The sequence below is a fragment of the Silurus meridionalis genome, chromosome 23 (assembly GCF_014805685.1).
Source record: "Silurus meridionalis isolate SWU-2019-XX chromosome 23, ASM1480568v1, whole genome shotgun sequence".
NCBI classification, from domain to species: Eukaryota; Metazoa; Chordata; class Actinopteri; order Siluriformes; family Siluridae; genus Silurus; species Silurus meridionalis.
This window is the reverse complement of record NC_060906.1, coordinates 2,805,425-2,828,572: the sequence shown is the minus strand read 5'-3', so window position 1 is coordinate 2,828,572 and position 23,148 is coordinate 2,805,425. Positions and strand designations below refer to the sequence as shown.

General features: G+C 41.6%; 1 protein-coding gene across 1 annotated transcript in view; it reads right to left on the bottom strand.

Moving 5' to 3' along the window:
• Positions 1-23,148, bottom strand: part of LOC124377341 (ribonuclease inhibitor-like) — a gene marked incomplete at its 3' end in the record, with an annotated part of 59,955 nt that overhangs the window by 6,093 nt on the left and 30,714 nt on the right. Inside the window, exons 7-9 of the mRNA XM_046836772.1 lie at positions 15,182-15,355; positions 11,467-11,640; positions 1,370-1,543 (exon numbers count right to left, since the gene is read on the bottom strand). Coding sequence (XP_046692728.1) covers positions 1,370-1,543; positions 11,467-11,640; positions 15,182-15,355 — 522 coding nt within the window. The remainder of the gene's footprint in view (positions 1-1,369; positions 1,544-11,466; positions 11,641-15,181; positions 15,356-23,148) is intronic.

Genomic DNA, 23,148 nt, shown 5'->3' with positions numbered 1-23,148 from the left:
AACTGTCAATAAGATTTCTGCACCTCTCAGCAGGTAAACTGCTCCAGTTGTTTCGGTTTGAAGGGTGTCTTTTCTAGGCATGTTTCAGCTAGACTACCTGGGAACATTCCAGCGTCAATCAAGTCGAGCTTCTGTTGATGTATTTAACCCTATTGTACAGTTATTGTGAAGCCCCTAAGAATGGCGAAGAGAAAAGTGGATTCAGAAAACAGAGCCTTTAAATACCGATGGAATTCTGAGTATATGTTAACTGACGCTGCCAGTAAACCCGTGTATTAGTGGAGTGAATGTGGCTGTAATTAAGGAATTGAATCTAAGACGGAACTACGAGACAAAACATCAGAAGAAGCTGAAAAACCTGAATGCAGAGCAGAAGATACAGAAAGTAGAAGAGTTAAAGAAGAATCTGACATTTCAGCAAATGTTTTTTACCAGAGCAAAATCAAAAAGTGAAGCTGGTGTGAAAACAGAGGAGAAATCAGAGTCACATCAGCCAGTTATTTACTGAGGGAGAGTTTCTGAAGAGCTGCATGATGAAGCTATGAGACGTCTGGTGTTTCACAAGAGATCATTTTATGGAGAGCAAAATATTTTAAGTTATTTAAAGTTAAAGGTTATTTTTTATAAAACGGCATAAGAGCAAAGAAATCTGATTGTTTTGATTTGTTGTTATTTTAAAGTTTACATAAAAGCACAATTTTTATTGATTTGTTCAAGATTTTTTTGCAGCATGTTCATATTTCCAACTTGTATAATTTTGACAGTATATATTTTTATGAAGAGCTATTTATTTAAAGTTTAAGTTTATTTAATCTGGAACAATATTCCTGTCTGTTTTTATTCATATTTATGTTAAAAAAACATTGTTTTTTCAATAAATGTTTCTCCTGTTCGGCCCATGACCTAAAGTGTGCTTTGAGTTTTGGCCTCTTGTGCAATTGAGTTTGACCCTGACATAGATAAATATCATTCATTATTAATAATAACATATAATTAAAGGTAAATTGAGCAAATTTATTATTTCAAGAAGTAGCTCTCGGTGTCAAAAGGGTTGTTGAGCCCTGTATTAGATTATCTTCTCTTTTTTCATTATTCTGCCTCACCACATTCACATTTATATCAAGACTTTTGTACATTTATTAGATATCAGAAACTAAAACAATAAAAAAACCATGAAAAAGTCATGATTATAAAAAGAGAAAAAAAATAAATCAACACATTTAAACTAACAACCAAAATAAAAAAATAAAACTATAAAGTTCCTCCTCAGAACATTGATGCTGAACCTAAAAGCTCTGCTTCAGTCTCACTATTAGAGAATGTGTGTTACTGAGGAGCAGGTCATGTGACTCTAAGAGAAATGATTTACCTCAGTTTTTCCAATTTACAGTGAGGATTCTCCAGTACAGCAGAGAGAAACTTCACTCCTGAGTCTCCTACTTTATTCCTATACAGATCCAGATCTCTCAGGTGTGAGGGGTTTGATCTCAGAGCTGAAGCAAGAGCAGCACAGCCTTCATCTGATACTCCACAATTATACAACCTGCAGATACACAATGACACACACTTCACTCTCTCAGTTTCTACACATTACACATCCTTTGTGTGTGTTTTGAAATGAGTGCTTTGGATGGATGAATGGATGGATGGATGGATGGATGTGTGGATGAATGGATGTGTGGATGGATGGATGGATGATAGCAGAAATATAAACAATAGATTGTGTAAATGAGAGAATTTAGATAAATAAACTGAATATTGAAACGGTTTATTCAATGACAAGAACAAGTCTGTTTCTTTTATGCTGTGTGTGTGTGTTACAGTGAGTGAGAGATAGAGATTGTGTGTGTTAGAGAGAGATAGAGAGAGAGAGAGAGAATATGTGTAAGTGTGTGCTAGTGTGTATGTGTGTGTTAGAGTGAGTGAGAGAATGTATGTGTGCAGTGTGTGTGTGTGTGCGTGTGTGTGTGTGTGTGTGTGTGTGTGTGTGTGTGTGTGGCAGTGTGTGCGTGTGCATGTGCATGTGTGTACACACGTGGACAAAATTGTTGGTACCCTTCGGTCAATGAAGAAAAACTAAAAAGTAAAAGTAATAATAAATAAATTCTATGAATCAAATCAAATCAAATTTTATTCATCAAATACACATACATACAAGGTACGACATGCAGTGAAATGCTTTATCTGACGGTCCAGCAAGAGGAATAGGGTGGGGAGAAAAAAAGCAGATAAATAAAGTATAAAACTATATAAAATAAAATATAAGGTATAAAGGATATATAAAGATATGTATGTAAACAAAGAGAAAAATGTATATACAAAGAAAATTCTTATGGCAGCAGACAGTGAAACAGTAAACAATGTGTACCAAAGTGTAAACAATAAACAATTTTAGTGGTGGGTTGTCCATAAAGTGTCCGTGTGCAGTTTGGTGTGGTGTAAGGGTCCGTAAGTGTCCGTCTGCGGTATAAAGTGACCATAAAGTGTCCGTGTGCAGAATGGTGTGGTATAAAATAAATAAATATAAAGTGCACTTTGCTGTGCAAGTCCGGAGTTTAAATTGACGTGGTGCGAGAGGTGAGGTATGTACAACGAATGGCCTGCGGGAAGAAGCTCCTCCTCATTCTCTCGGTGTTCGCTTTCAGGGAGCCAAACGTTTCCCTGAACGCAACAAAGAGTCCATTGTTGGGATAGCTGAGGTCCTTTACAATCTTCCTGGCTCTGGTCCGGCACTGTGTGCTGTAGATGTCCTGCAGGTCAGGGAGCTCGGTGTGGATGGTACGTTCAGCTGAACGCACCACCCTCTGGAGGGCTCGTCTGTCCTGCATGGTGCTACCTGTCAGAACGCTCTCAATGGTGCAGGTGTAGAAAGTCTTAAGCACCTGAGAGGGTAGTTTAAAGTCCCTTAAGCGTCTCAGATGGTACAGGCGCTGCCGGGCCTTCTTCACCAGGGTGTTAGTGTGACAGGACCAAGACAGGTCCTGTGTGATGTGAACACCCAAGTACCGGAAACTGTCCACTCTTTCCACTGGAGTCCCGCAGATGTTTAGCGGTTGGTATGACCGCTCCTGCTTCTGAAGTCCACGATCAACTCCTTAGTTTTGCTGACGTTCAGGAGAAGGTTGTTCCCCTGGCACCATCTCTCCAGGTTTTTAACCTTCTGTAGGTAGGCCGTCTCGTCGTTGTTGTTGATCAGGCCCACCACACCAGTGTCGTCAGCAAACTTGATGATGGTGGTGGAGTTGGATGTGGCCACACAGTCATATGTGTACAGTGAGTACAGCAGGGGCTCAGAACACAACCCTGGGGAGCTCCAGTGCTGAGGGTGAGGGTGGATGAGGTGTGTTTTCCACCCGTGCGGCTTGTGGTCTGTCTGTCAGGAAGTTAGAGATCCATTGACACAGCGGCTGGCTGAGTCCCAGGACCTCCAACTTAGAGGTGAGTGTGGAGGGAATTATGGTGTTAAATGCTGAACTGTAGTCCACGCACAACATCTTTGCATAATTCCCATTTCTTTGGTCCAGGTGGCTCATCGTGGTGTGGAGAAGATGTGCAATGCGTCCTCAGTCGATGCGGTTCTGATGCGCAAACTGTAATGGGTCCAGTGTGTCTGGTAGTGATGCATTGATGAAGTCTCTGACCAGTCTCTCAAAGCACTTCATCACTACTGAGGTCAAGGCTACAGGGTGGTAGTCATTGAGGCAGGCGGGCTGGGGTTTCTTGGGACAGGAACAATGGTGGACTGTTTAAAACATGAGGGGACAACAGACTGTTCCAGTGAGAGGTTGAATATCTTAGTGAACACCGGTGCTAGCTGGTCAGCGCAGGCTTTCAGAACCCGACCTGTGATGCCATCTGGTCCTGCTGCCTTCCTGGTATTCACTCTTGAATGCCCTCCTCACGTCATGCTCCGAGATGGTGAATGTGTTTACCTCTCCGGCTCTGTTAACCAATGAAAGTCAGACATTGCTTTTCAACCATGCTTCAATGGAATTATTAAAAAAAATACTCATGGAACTCATGGAACAGGCCTGGACAAAAATTATAGTACCCCTAACTTAATATTTTGTTGCACAACCTTTTGAGGCAATCACTGGAATCAGACGATTCCTGTAACTGTCAATAAGATTTCTGCACCTCTCAGCAGGTAAACTGCTCCAGTTGTTTCCGGTTTGAAGGGTGTCTTTTCTAGACGGCATGTTTCAGCTCCTTCCAAAGATGCTCAATAGGATTGAGGTCAGGGCTCATCGAAGGCCACTTTAGAATAGTCCAATGTTTTCCTTTTAGGCATTCTTGGGTGTTTTAGCTGTGTGTTTTGGGTCATTGTCTGGTTGCAAGACCCATGCAAGACCCCTGCAACTAAGACCAAGCTTTCTGACACTGGCCAGAACATTTCTCTCTAGAATCCCTTGATAGTCTTTAGATTTCTTGTACCCTGCACAGATTTAAGACACCCTGTAACAGATGCAGCAAAGCAGCCCCAGAACATAACAGAGCCTCCTCCATGTTTCACAGTAGGGACAGTGTTCTTTTCTTGATATGCTTAATTTTTCCATCTGTGAACATTTATGTCTGATGTGCCTTGGCAAAAAGTTTCATTTTTGTCTCATCTGTCCATAGGACATTCTCCCAGAAGCTTCGCGGCTTGTCAACATGTAGTTTGGCATATTCCAGTCTAGCTTATTTATGATTTGTTTTAACAATGGTGTCCTCCTTGGTCGTCTCCCATGTAGTCCACTTTGGCTCAAACAACAACGGATGGTGCGATCTGACACTGATGTTCCTTGAGCATCTAGTTCACCTTGGATCTCTTTAGAAGTCTTTCTGGGCTCTTTTGTTACCATTCGGATTATCCGTCTCTCTGATTTGTCATCAATTTTTCTCCTGCGGCCACATGGCGGCACATACACCCAAGATGGTGGCGCGATGGCACATCGGCACGAGCACATCGCGAGGCTCAGGGTCTCTCCAGAATCTGCAATTTTGCGGTATTTCTGTTGCTCATATCGGGTCTGTTCGTGCAGAGGATATTGGTTTTCGACTCCCCGACAGTTTTATGGACAACCTTCATCTCCTTCCTGAGATCACCAGAGCACCCTAAGCAGCTCACTCTACCCGGCCGGGCGGAAGTGCTCGCAGGCAGCGTCGAGATCGTAAACAAAGGCGGGGGAAGCGTGGTGAAATGAAAGCTAAGCTAAAGCTAACACCACACCGGCTCTCTTTACCCAGCATCTTCCTCGCCCATGTTCGCTCGCTGGTGAACAAAATGGAGGAGATTTGACTCAGCATCACACACAGCATGAAACTTTGGAACTGTAATGTCATGATTTTCACGGAAACATGGCTACACAGCGGCATTCCGGACAACGCTATTGAGCTAGTGGGACGACACACACTCCGGGCTGATAGGACATTAGATGGCTCCGGTAAGACCAGAGGCGGTGGACTGTGCATTTATGTCAACAAAGCTTGGTGCACGAACTCTGTTATTGTCGAGAGTCATTGTTCAGCTAACCTGGAGTTTCTCTTGGTTAAATGTAGACTGTTTTATCTACCGCGGGAGTTCACTTCCACCATTATTACTGCTGCTTACATTCCCCCTGATGCTGATGCTAAGCTCGCTATGAAAGAACTTTATGCGGCCATCAGTAAACAACAGACTGTTCACCCGGAAGCTGCGTTTATTGTTGCGGGTGATTTTAATCACTCAAACTTAAAGGCAGTTCTTCCAAAATTTCATCAGCATGTTTCATGTCACACCAGAGGGAACAAAACGTTAGACCATGTATACAAACATGGCTGGAGCTTACGCGACCCCTCCCCACCTGGGACAGTCAGATCACCTTTCTTTGTTTCTCACCCCCAAATATGCACCCCTCATCACCGGGTAAAGCCATCAGTGAGAACCATCAAGGTGTGGCCCGCAGACGCAGATTTTACACTTCAGGAAAGATTTCTATACACAGACTGGAGTACATTTGCTTCTCAGGCCACCAGTGACTCTCACAAAGACATTGACTGCTATACCTCCTCTGTTCTGGATTACATCAGTTCCACCACAGACAGTGTTACTACCCAGAAACAGATCATCACATACCCAAATCAGAAGCCATGGATGAACAAGGAGGTGCGCCTCCTGCTGAAGGCACGCACTACTGCCTTCAGGTCAGGTGATGCTCAGGCCTACAGCACATCCAGAGCTAACCTGAAGAGGGGCATCAAAGAGGCCAAGCACTGCTAAAAACTAAAGATAGAGGAGCATTTTTCTAACTGTGACCCTCGACACATGTGGCAAGGCATCCAGGCCATCAGTGATTACAAATCCTCCCACTCCACCCCCGCTGCCACTGATGTCCTCTTTCTGAATGAGCTTAATGACTTTTATGCTCGCTTTGAGAGAGACAACAAAGAAACTGCCACAAAGCTCAAACTCTCGGCTGATCACTCTCCAATCAAACTCTCCTCCACAGATGTCTGCAAAGCACTGAGCTGGATCAGCGTTCACAAAGCCGCTGGACCAGACAACATCCCTGGTCGCGTAATCAGGGCATGTGCTGAGCAGCTCGCTGGGGTCTTTACTGACATCTTCAACCTGTCTCTTGCCCAAGCAGCTGTTCCCACTTGCTTTAAATGTACCTCCATTGTGCCAGTGCCAAAACACTCCAACCCAAAGTGCCTGAACGACTACCGCCCTGTAGCACTGACACCCATTGTCATGAAGTGCTTTGAGCGGCTGGTCCTGGCACACCTGAAGGACTCTCTGCCAACCACATTTGACTCCCACCAGTTTGCCTACCGAAGCAATAGAAGCACAGAAGATGCAGTTTCCATGGCACTGCACTCTGTGCTCACACACTTGGACAATAAGAACACCTATGCACGTATGCTGTTTGTTGACTTCAGCTCAGCATTCAATACCATCATTCCAACCAAGTTAATAGCCAAACTTCTAGATCTGGGCATTAACACCTCCACCTGCAACTGGGTCATGGACTTTCTGACCAAAAGACCCCAGCAGGTTCGATCTGGCTCCATCTGCTCCAACACCATCACACTCAACTTCACCTCCGACTGCAGGCCTGTGAATGGATCTAACTCCATCATCAAGTTTGCAGATGACACTACCGTGATTGGTCTCATCACTAACAATGATGAGACTGCCTACAGGGAGAAGATCCAGCACCTAGCCACATGGTGCAACAACAACTACCTGCTCCTTAACACCTCCAAGACAAAAGAGCTTATTGTGGACTTCAGGAGGGAGGCAAGAGGCACACATGATCCCACCCACATCAACAGAATAGCTGTTGAGCGTGTCTCCAGTTTCAAGTTCCTGGGGATCCACATCTCGGCGGACCCTGGAACATCAACACACTCCAGCCTAGTCAAGAAGGCTCACCAGCGCCTCTTTTTCCTGAGGACACTTAAAAAAAATCAGCTCTCCTCGGATATCCTGGTGAACTTCTACCGCTGCGCAGTAGAGAGCATCCTGACCAGCTGTGTCACAGTGAAAACTGCCCAGCGCATCACAGGGACTCCACTCCCAGCCATGGAGGACATCCAAAAGAAACGCTGTCTGCGTCGAGCTCGCAGCATTCTTAAGGACTCCTCTCATCCCGCCCATAGACTCCGGCATGCGTTACAGGTGCCTCCGGACCAGGACCAGCAGACTAAAGAACAGCTTTTTTCCTAGAGCTGTCTCTTTAGTGAACTCTGACATTCACTGATGCACTACCACATTCCCCCCACACCTCACACTCTGTCACTTTGCTAATGGACTGTCTGAACAAAAACTTATGCTCACCAAGACACTGATTATTCTTACCTTACACTTTGCTATTGCACGGACTGTTTACACAAATTTTTTGCTCATTTGCACACTGCTCTTTTGTATTGCTGCTCACCATAAACTTATCACCACTGTATATATACCCGTCCTCTGTTTATAGTTATAGCAATATTATTATGTCCACCGCTTACATCCTTCTGTAAATCTCTGTGTATAGTAATAGGCATCTGTATAGCATGTTCATAATACATATATATATTCATCTGTATATTATTGTTCATAGCACATATATACTCATCTGTAATTATATTCATAAGTACATATATATTCGTCTGTAATTATATTTATAGTACATATATATATATATATATATATATATATATATATATATATATATATATATATATATATATACTTATCTGTATATTGTGTTTTCAGTACATATATATTCACCTGTATACCACATTTATAGTACATATACATCTTTAAATGACTGTTTATAGTCTATATTTTATTTTATTTAACTGTAAATTCATGTAAAAACTATATATGCTGTTATTGCACTCTGGTTAGACCCAAACTGCATTTTGTTGCCTTGTACTTGTACATGTGTAATGACAAAGTTGAATCTAATCTAATCTAATCTAATCTAATCTAATCCAGGGAGGTTGGCTACAGTCCCATGAATCTTACATTTCAGAATAATATGTGCAACTGTAGTCACAGGAACATCTAGCTGCTTGGAGATTGTCTTATAGCCTTTACCTTTATCATGCTTGTCTATAATTTACTTTCTAATCTCCTGAGACAACTCTTTCAGTGTGGTACACACCATGTCACCAGACAACACAGTGACTACCTGGAGCCCTAGTGCTGCATTCGACACTATAGATCATGATTTCCTCCTAGATCACTTACAGAATTACATCTGCATTCAGGGACAGGCATTAAGCTGGTTTAAATCCTACCTGTCCGATCGTTACCATTTCGTAGACTTAAATGGAAAGCTATCCAGGCTGAAGCTAGTAAATTATGGCGTGCCACAAGGTTCAGTTCTAGGACCTCTGATTTTCACAATATACATGCTTCCGTTAGGAAATATTATTAGAAGGCATGGAAGTAGCTTCCATTGTTATGCTGATGATACCCAGCTATATATCTCATCAAAACCAGACGATATAGCTCAATTAGCTTGGATAACTGAGTGTGTTAAAGAAATAAGAGATTGGATGACCCATAACTTTCTACTACTAAATTCTGATAAGACGGAGATTTTCCTCATCAGCTCAAAAACCAGTACACAGAAGCTCCAGCATCTCAACCTGCATTTACATGGATGTTCTGTAACCACAGCAACTTGTCTTTCAAAAATCATATTAACCAATTACAAAAGCAGCCTTATTTCACCTTAGAAATATTTCTAAGCTAAGGAACGTTATCTATATCTGATGCAGAGAAGCTCGTCCATGCGTTCATGACCTCCAGAATAGACTATTGTAATGCATTACTAGGTGGATGTCCTGCATCATCAATAAACAAGCTTCAGGTAGTTCAGAATGCGGCAGCAAAAGTTCTTACAAAGTCAAGAAAATATAATCATATAACCCCAATCTTATCGTTCCTACACTGGCTTCCTGTTAAGTTTTTAATGAATTATAAACTACTACTTACTTATAAAGCCCTAAATGGTTTGGCTCCCATGTATCTATCCAGTCTTTTAACATGCTACAATCCGTCACGCTCCCTGAGATCTCAAAACTCTGGAATTCTAGTAGTTCCTAGAATAGCAAAGTCCACTAAAAGCAGTAGATCATGCTCACATTTAGCTCCTAAACATTGGAACAGTCTTCATGACAGTGTTCGTGGCTCAGACACACTCTCCCAGTTTAGGTGTAGATTAAATCTTTTTAGCAAAGTCTACACATAACATACGTCTCACATCATAACCTTGTGCTCCAGAACATCTGATCACATCACATTATCAACTTGTGCTGTTAATATCATGAACAGCAGCTACACTAATTTCTCTTCACTGCTTCTCTTTCTCTCCCCACCCCCTGAGGTTTGGCCAGCTCCAGTCACGTCCCACCTCATGAATATTATGGACCTTTAAAGAAGTAGATGCCGAACTCGCAAACATCCTGTACCATCTACGGACGTACCAGTGCCAATTGGATCCCACTACATGTGTGGAGTTTTGACATTGGACCTCCTGGAGTGTTTAAAGGCTCTGGCATGGATAAGCTGGTGCTGGATCTGTGATGATCACAAATGTGACCTGTGATGATCACAAGCTCCCGAATCGTCACGATGCCCAGGGAGACTAGAGTTCTGGTCAGTGCAGGAACAGTCACACTGGAGATATCCAATCACCTGCCATACACCATTGGCTCTTCCAGCAACCAGTGTAGTTTTTGACAGCCTTTGTTCCGTTTCTTAAAAACGTTCCAGATTTTAAAAAGTCCACGGTAAAACATCAGTAATCCAGAAACGTCCAGCATTTTTGTGTCCATTAAAAACAAGGCTCTGTCAAGCCCCAGTCCTCCAAGTGTGTGTAAAAATTTACTGGCTGCTGCTTTCCATACTAAGTCTCTGGATGAACTGGAGGCAGAATACTGCAGCTCTCCTGGACAGCTGGACCAGCCCGTGCCCTCTTTACTCTTTTGTCAGATAAAGAACACTATGAGGAATCCAGTGTAATTTGTCCCAGAAGAAATCCACCAGCAGGGCCTGGATGTTCCCCAGCAGGTTCGGTGGAGGATTGACGCAGGCTAGCTTGTGCCAGAGGGACAACGTGGCAAGGTTGTTGATGACCAGAGTTCGTCCCCTGTAGGACATCTTTGGGATCACCTGTCTCCACCTGTTCAGTCTGCTTTTCACATGCTCCACAAAACCTTTCCAGTTTTTATGTAGAAAATCATTGCTCCCCAGGTAGACACCCAAGTATTTAAAACCGCCTCTTTTCCATGCTAAACCTCCGGTAGTGAAGGTTGCCCACTCCCCAACTAAAATGGCTTCGCTTTTAACCTAGTTAGACTTAGGCAGAAGATAAAACCTAAAAGTCCTTTAAAATGTCAGTTAAAAGCTTTGCATCATCTTGTGTGTTTATCATGACTACCAAGTCATCTGCGGAAGCTGACAAGCAAATAGGGGGATAAACATGTGGAATGTTAACACCAGAGAGATGACTCCTTAACTTTTTTAAAAGAGGTTCAATCGCTAGAGAGTACAACATACCCGAGAGGGAACAGCCCTGCCTGATTTCTCTGTACACTCTAAAAGGAGCACCGTTAACCTTAAGTACTGTACACTCTCAATTTCACTGTACAGCACCTGATCATGGCTATGGAACCAGGGTTGAACCCAAAGCTTATCAGCAACCCTTTCCAACTCTCTGGCCACTGACTCTGTGAGCTTAGGCAGGTCTTTAATTAAGCTCTTTTCCACTTCCTGTGCCCCTAATCTCTGCTACTGCCATACAGCTTCGAATAGAAGCTGACTGTCTGCTGGCGAATTTCAGAAGGCTCTGACACGAGATCCCCTGATTCTGTTCACAAGGCATGCATAAATCTTTTCTGTCCATTTTTTTGCACTAAACTGAAGAAAATGAAAAAAATCCTGTTCAATAAAAATAAAATAAAAGTAAAACAAACAAATGCTCAGAGAGATGATCTTACCTCAGTTTCTCCAGTTTACAGTGAGGATTCTCCAGTACAGCAGAGAGAAACTTCACTCCTGAGTCTCCTACTTTATTTCTAGACAGATTCAATTCTCTCAGGTGTGAGAGGTTTGATCTCAGAGCTGAAGCGAGAGCAGCACAGCCTTTATCTGATATTTCACAATCACATAACCTGCAGATACACAATGACACACATTACACATCCGTTGTGTGTTTTGAAATGAGTGGTGTGGATGGATGGATGGATGGATGGATGGATGGATGGATGGATGGATGGATTTTAGCAAAAATATAAACAATAGATTGTGTAAATGCGAGAATTCAGATGAATAAACTGAATATTAAAAAGGTTTATTCAGTGACGAGAATATGTCTGTTACTTTTATGCAGTGTGTGTGTGTGTGTGTGTGTGTGTGTGTGTGAGAGAGAGAGAGAGAGAGAGAGAGAGAGAGAGAGAGTTTGTGTGTGTGAGTGTATGTGTGAGAAAGAGAGGGAGAGAGAGAGAGAGAGAGAGAGAGAGAGAGAGAGAGAGTTAGTGAGTGAGTGAGAAAACAGGACATTTGTATGTTGTTTGTGTTACTAAAAGTGAACATCAGGTTACTTTCTTAACCCCAGTGTTTTGATAACAGGAGTGCGGTATCTCACTATGGGAATCACCTTGGGTGTCACCAATCACTCCACGTCTGTCGGCTGACAGACCAATCACATCAGTGATTTTTTTTACACACTCAGGACAGAATGAGCCAACTAAGGGTCCGTGATTTCCAGCCTATAAAATCAGACAAATGTGTGCAGCGAAGCCCAGCACGCAGCTGAACAAATGTTCTGAATCGAAACGGCCTTAAAAAGCACCCACAAGGTAGTCAAGCCTCGGGTACTATGAGCCCTCAGCCCGTCTGGAGGGTTAAGACCTATGTTCACTAACCCGCTTCACGGTAGAAAGAGCCAATAACAAAGCGACCTTCAGCGAAAGGATTTTCAAACTAATACTCTCTGGCTCTCTCAGGCTCAAAAGGAGCCTACGTGGCATGCAGAAACAGCTGCGAGGTAAACCTTAACGGTTGAAAATGCCAACACAAAAAAGCACAACACAAAGGGGAAGGGACAATTTGCGTGCACCATAGCTCAAATATAATCTATTTTCTCTTATAAGCAGAGAGCATATAAGCTGCTCTCGCATTCTGAATCGTCTTAACCCCTCTTTGGAGGCAAACCAGTGACACTTATATTCAACCTCTCATAGGCCAGGCCCATAGAGCCACTCTGTCTGGTGCAGGGTGAAAAATCTCTTAGAGCGCTTGCAAAAGGAGATCTCTGCGCAACGGATGAGGCCAGGGTCGATTGTGCAGTAGTTGGATTATCTCAGTCAGCCACAACTTCCCTGGACAGTTTGAAGCGATAAGCATTACAGAGTGAACGCATTCTCTTACTCTTTTTAGAGTCGTCGTCCCCCCCCCCTTTCTTGGCTAGACAAAGTACCTGGAGTAAAAACCATGCTGGCTGTCCTCCCGCGGTACCGATCGAATTACCCCTTTGCTCAATAAGGAGGTTTTTCATCCTCTAAAACCTAAGCTGATTCCCCCTCCGCTGTTGACCATATCACCCTGTTAAAGAGTGGTGGTCTCACAGCAAATTGCAGACGATACCCTCGCTGTATTGTGAACAATACCCAAGGTTGTACTGCGCATGCGTGCCAACTCTCCGCGCGAGCGGAGAGCGGGCCGCTGCAGCTCCCGCTCAAAGACGGCACGGTGGCACCATCTAGCGGCGGAGTTGAGGGTTTCAAATCCATTTGAGTTTTATTGTGTGTTTTTATGGGCTTTTTTACACACCTCTGTGCCCTCGGCCCACTGCCTGGATGCACAGAACACATTTTTTTTGTTTGAGAAAGAGAACAAACACGGAAACTTCTGACCTCCCCATTGAATAACCCCGTGGGTGGTTAAATTTTTGGGCAATGGGGGAACTGGTGCCAACACTCCAACCAGAGAACCTTCGTTCACTGAACATTGATCTTAAATTCCCCCAACGCTTTTTCCCTAGAGGGGAAGGACAAGACTCCTGAGATGAGTCAAGGGGTGCTACAGAAACTCTGTTAGTGCTGTAGCCCATCTTTTGACTCAAAATCAGACCATAAGTTAGGTTGCCCATCCTTTCTTACCTCCCTGAAGGGCTAGCTGGGAAATGCCTAGCCGCTGCTGCTGCAAAAGAGGTCTGAGGCTGTTTTTGGCAAGCCTCCACCTGCATTTACTGCTGTGGTGGGGGGCCTAGGGGCCCTGTACCCTGGCCGTCCCCCTCTGTATATAGAGGCAAAATACGGACCCACAAAGCCGAGTCAGGTGACCCAGCATCAATCTGCCTCATCATCTCTTCCATGAGCTCTCTGGGACGAACAACAATGTACAAAGCTGTTTATGCGAGCATTTTGAACTTGTACTTTCTGAGGTGTTTGTTGAGGTTCCTATAAATCCAGAATGGGACTGGTATGATGCGAGCAGTGAGGTGACATTCTAACAGCCAGGGCAGCGGAGCGGGACATTTTCCCGGCAGTGACGGAGAGGAGGAGGATAGGGCAGCTTGTCAATTAGGGTGGAGTTGATATGCCATCAACAGTTCGACATGGGAGGCACCATCATCCTGTCAGCATCCTGGTGCACATGTTGAGATGGCCAAGTGATAGAGGGCTTTTTGGCTGCTCTCCTACACATATCAATGAGGTCCAGCTCATCTGGCATGGGGGAAGGGCCAATAGCACTTCCAGATCTGGAGAGAAGATCAGGAGGAAGGATAGCATCCTCCTTATCTTCCTCCAAATCTTTCTTTAAAAGATGAGCAACCTCTTCCTCTTCCTTGTCCCCCACTAAACGGTTAGAACCCTTAACGGGTAATGAGAGCAGTGCGGGCAGCACTCGGGGTTAACGAGCACAGCCTGTGCTCCCAAACACACTATGCACAGGGGATGAGAGTCTTTGGCTGAGATCATAGACCCGCATGCACACGGTCGTGAGGGATCTTTCCACGTCGCCATGCAACTGAATTGGCTCACAGTCGCCATGACGGAGGTGCGAACACCGGGAGATAAACGAGATCACCACAACGTGCCTCTTGAAAATGGGTCTCATACGATACCTTCCTTATTTCACTTAACGCAAAGTAAAAGGAACAGAAAAAAAGAAGCACCCGTGCTCTGAGACGTACCTCAACGGCTCATCCGTGAACAGTTTAGCACCCACCCCTAGAGGATCTGCTGAGGATAGCTTCCTAAAAAGGATCTTCATGGAAAAGAGAATGAGAATGAGGCAGGGACCGTCAGCAGCGGTGTATATATAGGAATGCGGGAATTCCCGCATCAATGTCGTGATTGGTCTGTCAGCCAACAGACGTGGTTTGATTGGTGATTTCAGGATTGGTCACGCCCGAGGCGATTTTTCTATAGTAAGATACCGAACGGATATTTGAAAGTAAACTCTAACAGTTTCACAGTCATTTTAGATACATTGTTGATACATTAAGACATGTTTTGTGCTGCAGCTTCACACATACATACATCAGACACAAAGCCTCTGTAACAAATCATCAGTGTGCAGTGAAAATAAACAAACTTCCTCCCCAGAACATTGATGCTGAACCTAAAAGCTCTGCTTCAGTCTCACTATTAGAGAATGTGTGTTACTGAGGAGCAGGTCATGTGACTCTCAGAGAGATGATCTTACCTCAGTATCTCCAGTTTACAGTGAGAATTCTCCAGTACAGCAGAGAGAAACTTCACTCCTGAGTCTCCTACTTTATTCACAGACAGATTCAGATCTCTCAGGTGTAAGGGGTTTGATCTCAGAGCTGAAGCGAGAGCAGCACAGCCTTCATCTGATACTCCACAATCCTCCAACCTGCAGATACACAATGACACACACTTCGTTCTCTTAGTTTCTACACATTACACAACCTTTGTGTGTATTGAAATGAGTGGTGTGGATGGATGGATGGATGGATGGATGGATGGATGGATGGATGGATGGATGGATGGATTATAGAAATATAAACAATAGTTTGTGTAAATGAGAGAATTCAGATAAATAAACTGAATATTGATTTGGTTTATTCCGTGACAAGAACAAGGCTGTTCCTGTTATGCAGTGTGTGTGTGTGTGTGTGTGTGTGTGTGAGTGTGTGTGTGTGTGTGTGTGTGTGTGTGTGTGTGTGTGTGTGAGGAAGAGAGAGAGAGAGTGTGTTTGTGTGTGTGTGTGTGTGTGTGTGTGTGTGTGTGTGTAAGAGTGTGTTGGTTTTTGTGGTTTATGTGGACATTTGACCTGATTACGCATCGACATTATGGGGACATTTGGGATTATGGGGACAGGACAGGTGTCCTCATAATTCCCGCACTGTGGCTATATATATCTATACTAGAGGAGCTGAAATTCAAAATTTCAGTCCATGTCCATTTATACCACAAACACCCGAAACTGACTTAACACAGTGTAACTTTGGAATTTCGTAGTGCGCCCCTGTAGCCCGGAGCCGGTACTGCAATCCGTTCACACATGTGTGAAAATTTGAGCCTTCTGATTGGCTAGCGCTGATTGCCATTTTTCGTTCTGTGATTGGCTGAGACCTCGTCAATTATCCTACGTGTTCCTTTTAAGGGCGGAGTTTCATTAGACTCGGTTTGCCAACACATTGAACAGCCATTATCCAGCCCTTTAAAAGCCAGGTATGATTATAAAGTTCATAAACTTAATGAGTAGACTATTGATATATTCCAAGAGCTCGGTTCCTTGTTGTAAATTAATGTTGTAAGAAATATTTCATTGGAATCTGGAGATTGGGGTGAATTTAGCCTTAATGCATAAATTAAAGCTGGCTAGTTAGCAACATTATCAATGGTTAGTTTTAAAACCTGAGTTGAATAACTAATTACTGATAAATCTTGTACCGAATGCGCACTGTATAAATTTGGGTTTAGTGCGTTTGGCCGAATTAAAATGAAGGGGAAATGTCTGTATGTTAGCATGGATGCTAGCTAATAATAGTCAGTGCTGATAGCCGCTAGCTGATAGCCGCTGCATCCTCGCGGCTCTTTAAACGCGTTCGCTCCGGCCACAGAGCGCGTGCAGTGTTGTAAGGTGAGCTGCTGGGCATACAGCACCCGGACTGCTTATAAACTACTGAGAACTGCTTTTAATTATTTTATTTATTATAAGGCTGTATGCTATTTAATGTCGCTAGAACATCACTTCCGGTTAGCGTGCAGTGTTGTAAGGTGAGCTGTTGTACACACAGCACCCGGACTGCTTACAAACTACTCAGAACTGCTTTTAATTGTTATTATTTTGTTTATTATAAGGCTGTATGCTATTTAATGTCACTAGAACATCACTTCCGGTTAGCGCGTGCGACCGGAAACAGCTGAGTGCGTGCGGCGCGGGAGTTACATGGCTGAGTTTGGAGCGGTGGTGAGGGTCTGAGTGTGAGATAGAGATGATGGTACAGTGTGTAAACACTGCTGTATCACTGTGAGGGTGTAAATAACCCCTGATACTCTTCACTCATAACTCAGTAATACTGTAGTCAGAAGTAAAGCAGAATGAACACATCAGAAGTCTGATATCTTTGAGTGTCAGTGTGATGGAGAGTTTAAATCCCAGCTCTCCTCAGCATTGTCCCATGCTCTATCACTGGACATGTTTTACATAAACACCACTTATATTAACAATTTAAGGTTTTAGTTTAAATAAACACTCATTTCTGTGGGAAGAACGGCATCATTTTAACATGGCTGAGATGAAGCGCAGAAGAAGAAAAGAACATCCAAAGCAGGAGACGGAGTATTACACATCTGCTGGGAAAGACAAACCTGGAAATATATAAATTCAGATAAAGGTAAGGGTCCATTCACACATGCCATCCTATGTTCCTTTTGACCTAGACTGCTTTCATTAACAGACAGGGCATTAGGATAAAACTGGTGTGAAGTTCACGACTGGATTAATATTTCATTTTTTCTTATTCAGGGTGTGGAGTATTCAGTTCAGTCCCTTTTGATGAGGGAGACCTCTTTAACCTCGCAACAGCAGACACTCTGGCAATCATCGAACACAGTAAACAGGTAATATATATTTTTTTTACAGTTGTGAAATTATATTGAGCTCTTATTATATCTTATAAATCTGTATGTACTGTGTATGCCTGAGACCTGTTTCATTGTATATCAGGGCTTTAGTGATTTACATGTGTTTTGTGTTTATTGGCGTGTGTATGTAACAGACATGGTTTAGCAGTACACTGGGTATATGGGGACGTTGTTGTAATGTGATAGTCAATGTACATAAGCAGCTGTGTGTATAGTGTCTGACAGAAACCTGGTCTCGAGGACTTCACTTTATAAAGTTATTGTATGAGCACCATTAACTTTATTAAATTAATTTCTCTTAAATTTGCATCTTATAGATGTAGACTTACTGACTATTGTACTTCCTTATCCCTCAGAGGTAAGGGTTTGTTACAGAAGCACCAAATAGCAGATGTGACCTGGGTGATTGTATATCATGAGAACAAAAGTGACCCAAATATTATAGTATAGTTAAGGCAGCAATGTTCTTGCTGGGTGTAAATAATATACCATATATACAGTGTGCTTTGCTAATGTACTGTATATACAGTGCACTTAAAATCACCCCAAAAGCCTGACATAGACCTTATAGAGTATCTGTAAAATGCAATAGTAAAGGAAGTGGCAGATTGTTGTTGCTCTAATAAAAATAAAAGGAATATTTGTTGATTCAATCTTGGTGGAAACTACTGGAATTTTCACAGAAACAGTTTTATGCATAGTCATTTGTAGAACTAGCAGTTCTGCAAAACCTAGTATGTCGGACTAAATACTAAGACCTTGTTTGCGATTGTTAATAATACAATTGCTGGTGATCCAAATGCTTTTTTTTAAAAATATTTCTAAACATACCAATCTGTTTTAAATTAAATGTTTTGTGTAAAAACTTAGTTTTATGTATCTTTTGAAATTAATGTCTTGGTTTGATATGGTTGCTAATGCAGTAAAATTAATTGCATTAAAATGTGACTTAAGTATCAAATACATTCTAGGGCTACTTAATGTTTATAACAAATGTGAGAAAGATTTCTTGTTTCTGTTTTTAGAATGTAGCTGAAAACATTAGAGGTTACTGCAGTAGATGAGTTGGAGGCTGCTGATCCAGGAGAAGAGTGAGAAAAGGTAATTTATAAAAATCATATTCTGATTATTTATTCCCAAAATGTTGCAGGTACTTTGCATTGTTTTAGTATGTTTTTATCAGTACGTATTGTCTCTCTTAGTCACTGGGAGAGATTGACTGGATGGGTGAACACTATCTGTGAACCATGTCTTGAGATCAAAATGACTGAGATTTTGTGTGCAGTTTTAGGTGCTGGGGTTAGGATTGAGTTAGTCTGTGTGTATGTAGTGTGTATGGCTGAGACCTGTTTTATGAGAACACTGTGTCTAATAAGGACATGCATAGACCATCATGTAAGAGTCCTCTACCAAAGGAGTATTAGTGTGTCCGTGTGTTTGACAAATACATGGTATATCAGGGCTTTAGTGATGTACATGTTTAGTGTTTATCTGAGTGTATATGGAACAGACATGGTTTAGCAGTACACTGGGTATATGGGGACGTTGTCAATGTACATAAGCAGCTGTGTGTATAGTGTCTGACAGAAACCTGGTCTCGAGGGACTTCACTTTATAAAGTTATTTTATGAGCACCATTAACTTTATTAAATTAATTTCTCTTAAATTTGCATCTTATAGATGTAGACTTACTGACTATTGTACTTCCTTATCCCTCAGAGGTAAGGGTTTGTTACAGAAGCACCACATAGCAGATTTGTTGTACCTTGTAGTAATGTGATAGTCAATGTACATCATCAGCTGTGTGTATAGTGTCTGACAGAAACCTGGTCTCGAGGGACTTCACTATAAAGTTATTGTATGAGCACCATAAACTTTATTAAATTAATTTCTTTCAAATTTGCATCTTATAGATGTAGACTTACTGACTATTGTACTTCCTTATCCCTCAGAGGTAAGGGTTTGTTACAGAAGCACCACATAGCAGATGTGACCTGGGTGATTGTATATCATGAGAACAAAAGTGACCCAAATAGATTATAGTTAATGCATCATGCGTATTATTATATTGCTGGGTGTCAATTATATGGGTGCAAATTAATAGAGAGCCAAAAGATTATGAAAAGTAAAAAAATATTTATATATTGTTAATTATGTCCAAATGATAGTCCAAATGTGTTAACCTGGTTAAGAAGATGCTACAGCCAGGCTTACATTGTCTGATTTTTGGAATAACTCCAATATTTTACTGCTGTCTGTACATCAGATAGTCAGTGGAATGCGAGCGTAAATTTGAAACGTTAGTGAAGCTAAATGTATGTTTAAAATCAAAAATGCTTTGAGAATCTAATTGGTTTGTGTCCAGCCTAAAGGGAGGTAATAGCCATTAAAATATCCCTGGACAGGTCCATATAAAAGCATTTAGTTTTGTCTATTTTAGATTACCATTGTAAAGGGCCAATCTAAGCCTAAGAAACAGGATTCAAAAGAACTTTGTGAAAAGACAAAAAAGTAAGGTTGCCTGATAGACATTATTTTTGTCATAAGAAATTCTGTTAAATAATTATAAACTGAGTATTTGTTTTGGTTATGTTTTTAAATATGTACTGAACAGTATCTTACAATAACAAAAACAGTTCTTGAACAAAAGAAAATATGACAAAGGTTTATATTGATAATTTGTATATCATATTACTGTTCAGTAGAATATACAAAACCTTGTTATTTTATCACCTCAGCTTTGAAATTAAAGGTATGCATTTAAATTGTAAAATTGAGTCCTTGATATGTCCTGTGTAGAATTAGGCTAGTATTAAGGCATCAAGATAAATTGGTGAAAATCTTTAATGTTATGATTATTCAAATCGATGAGCTTTTAGTTACAAACGAAACATACAGTAGTATTAATTTTTGCATCTGCTTTTAAGATAAACTCAACATTGATGCTAGTGATGGAAGTGACTCTGAGAGTGGGGCTGATGCTGCGAATTTGGATGCTTCCCTGAAGACACCAGCACAGATCAGTAGGTTTTCTAACCTGTTCTAACCATGTTTAATATGCGCCATAATATGTCAGTCCACACTGCTAATGTACTCAATGATGATTTCTTTTTTACAGGGATGTGAAGCAATCGGACACCAGAAGAGGAAAATGGTTTGCGTTGCATTTTTTAGGTTATGATTTTCAGGATTTTTCAGGACACTTTTTCAATATATTAATTAGCAATAAGAATTTATATTACAAAAGGTAACATTATTCACATTTATTTGCTATTTATAGTCCTAAACAAACCTCTGCCATCATACCTCTTTCACTTACTGTCTGTGGTTATGTTTGCATACACTCATTGATACAATTGAGTTCTTCGATGTCCCATCTACATTTATGGCAATAGCAAACTCCCATTCCCAGGCGGCGTAGAAAAAGCTTTGGAGTTCCCATCAAGAAATGTACACACCAGGCATAACGTTATGATCTTATAACGTTATGACTAGTGATTGAATAACACTAGCTCTTTATTATGGCAGCTGATCGTGGGTGGATTTATTAGGATTGTAATTAGCTTTACAATTTTCCTCATTTTAAATTGGTTTAAGTGTCTTTATGTAATTCATTTGTATATCTAGCTCTCTGCAAGCTTTATATAACACTGAGCATTTTGGAGATTTCACTATGCACTAAACATTCAAATATCTAAACATCTTGGTTATCAAATTTCATTTATAATGGGTTTTTGGTTAGTTTGTTTATGAATATTTTGCAGAGACTAAAAACTCTAAAAGAAGTCCCGAAAACTACAAGGAAAGGACTTGTTCTTTTAAGTCACTGATGTCTTGATAGTGCACCATGCTGTCAAGTCTGTGTTTGTGTGTGTCAGAGGGCCAATAAAACATGCCTGTCCTTCAATACTGTGTGATGTCTTGTTTGTGTATTGTTAAAACCAATGTCCTGATAAAGCCCGTATGTCCTTACAAACACTATTTTTGTCAGAAGGCGGGACATTCCGAGCAGGTCCTCATATACAACCATAATGTCAGGTCTTTATATAAATTGTTTAAATTTGTGTAAAGTAATTCTGAAGTGAAATTTGTTTTCCTCAGAGCTGATTAGATTTTTGACATTTGTAGCATCACTGTAGCACAAGGGAAGTCACTTTAAACCATGGTACAACTTGTTTACCAGGCAAAGTCCACCTAATACATAAAAACCAGTATGTGTGTGTGTGTGTGTTTGTGTGTGAGAGAGAAAGAAAGAAAGAGAGAGAAAGTGAGAGTGTGTGTGTAAGAGAGAAAACAGGACATATGTATGTAGTTTGTGTTACTGAAAGTGAACTCTAACAGTTTCACAGTCATTTCAGACACATTGGTTTTAAGTCACGTTTGTGCTGCAGCTTCACACATACGTATCAGACCCAAAGCCTCTGTGACAAATCATCAGTGTGCAGTGAAAAGAAACAAACTTCCTCCTCAGAACATTGATGCTGAACCTAAAAGCTCTGCTTCAGTCTCACTATTAGAGAAAGTGTGTTACTGAGGAGCAGGTCATGTGACTCTCAGAGAGATGATCTTACCTCAGTATCTCCAGTTTACAGTGAGGATTCTCCAGTACAGCAGAGAGACACTTCACTCCTGAGTCTCCTACTTTATTCCCAGACAGATGCAGTTCTCTCAGGTGTGAGGGGTTTGATCTCAGAGCTGAAGCGAGAGCACAGCCTTCATCTGATACTCCACAACCACCCAACCTGCAGATACACAATGACACACACTTCACTCTCTCAGTTTCTACACATTACACATCCTGTGTGTTCTCCTCGTTCCTGCAGTGTTGGTGTGAGAACCAGTCACAGACACTGATGGAAGTCCTCGTCTAGACAGTCATGTAGTAGTTTCGACTACAAAATGGACAGATTTCATTTGTGTAAAATAAGTTGCAGCAGATTTCTCCAGGACTTACAAAGTAAATCAAAATATATAATTTATCAATGAAAATAAATGAATTTAAAGATGATTTAATAGAGATAAATATTTGTACTGCACTTTGATTCATCTCAGACTGCTGACACAAGAAAACTGCAGTAAATGACCAGTAGGTGGCAGTGTAAGGTGTATTTCAGCTCATTTTCACAGCAGGGATTAGAAGTAGAGCAGCACTAATGACCAAATGAATGTGGAGGAAAAACAGAAGTAAATGTGGGATTTTTACTCTTAGAAGATCTTAAACATTTGCAGTTCAATAAAGAAGTTGTAAAGAAGATGAGATGAAGGAGAGCAGCAGCACAAACACACGTCGCTCTGAGAAACAGAGAATGGAACTGGGAAGTCCAGAGCAATGCAAGCTGACACACACTTCATCATTCTGCAAACGGAGCAGAGGGAATCTCTGACAATGAAGAATAATATGGTAAGACGTCTAGAAACAGGTTGAAAAAGCAATGATGATGATTTGAAGATGATGTGTGTGTTATGGTGGACCGTCTCCTTCTCTTGTCCAATCACAAGATAATATTAAACCTGACCAATGATTATTGCTGTGATTGAGATTCCTGTCATTAT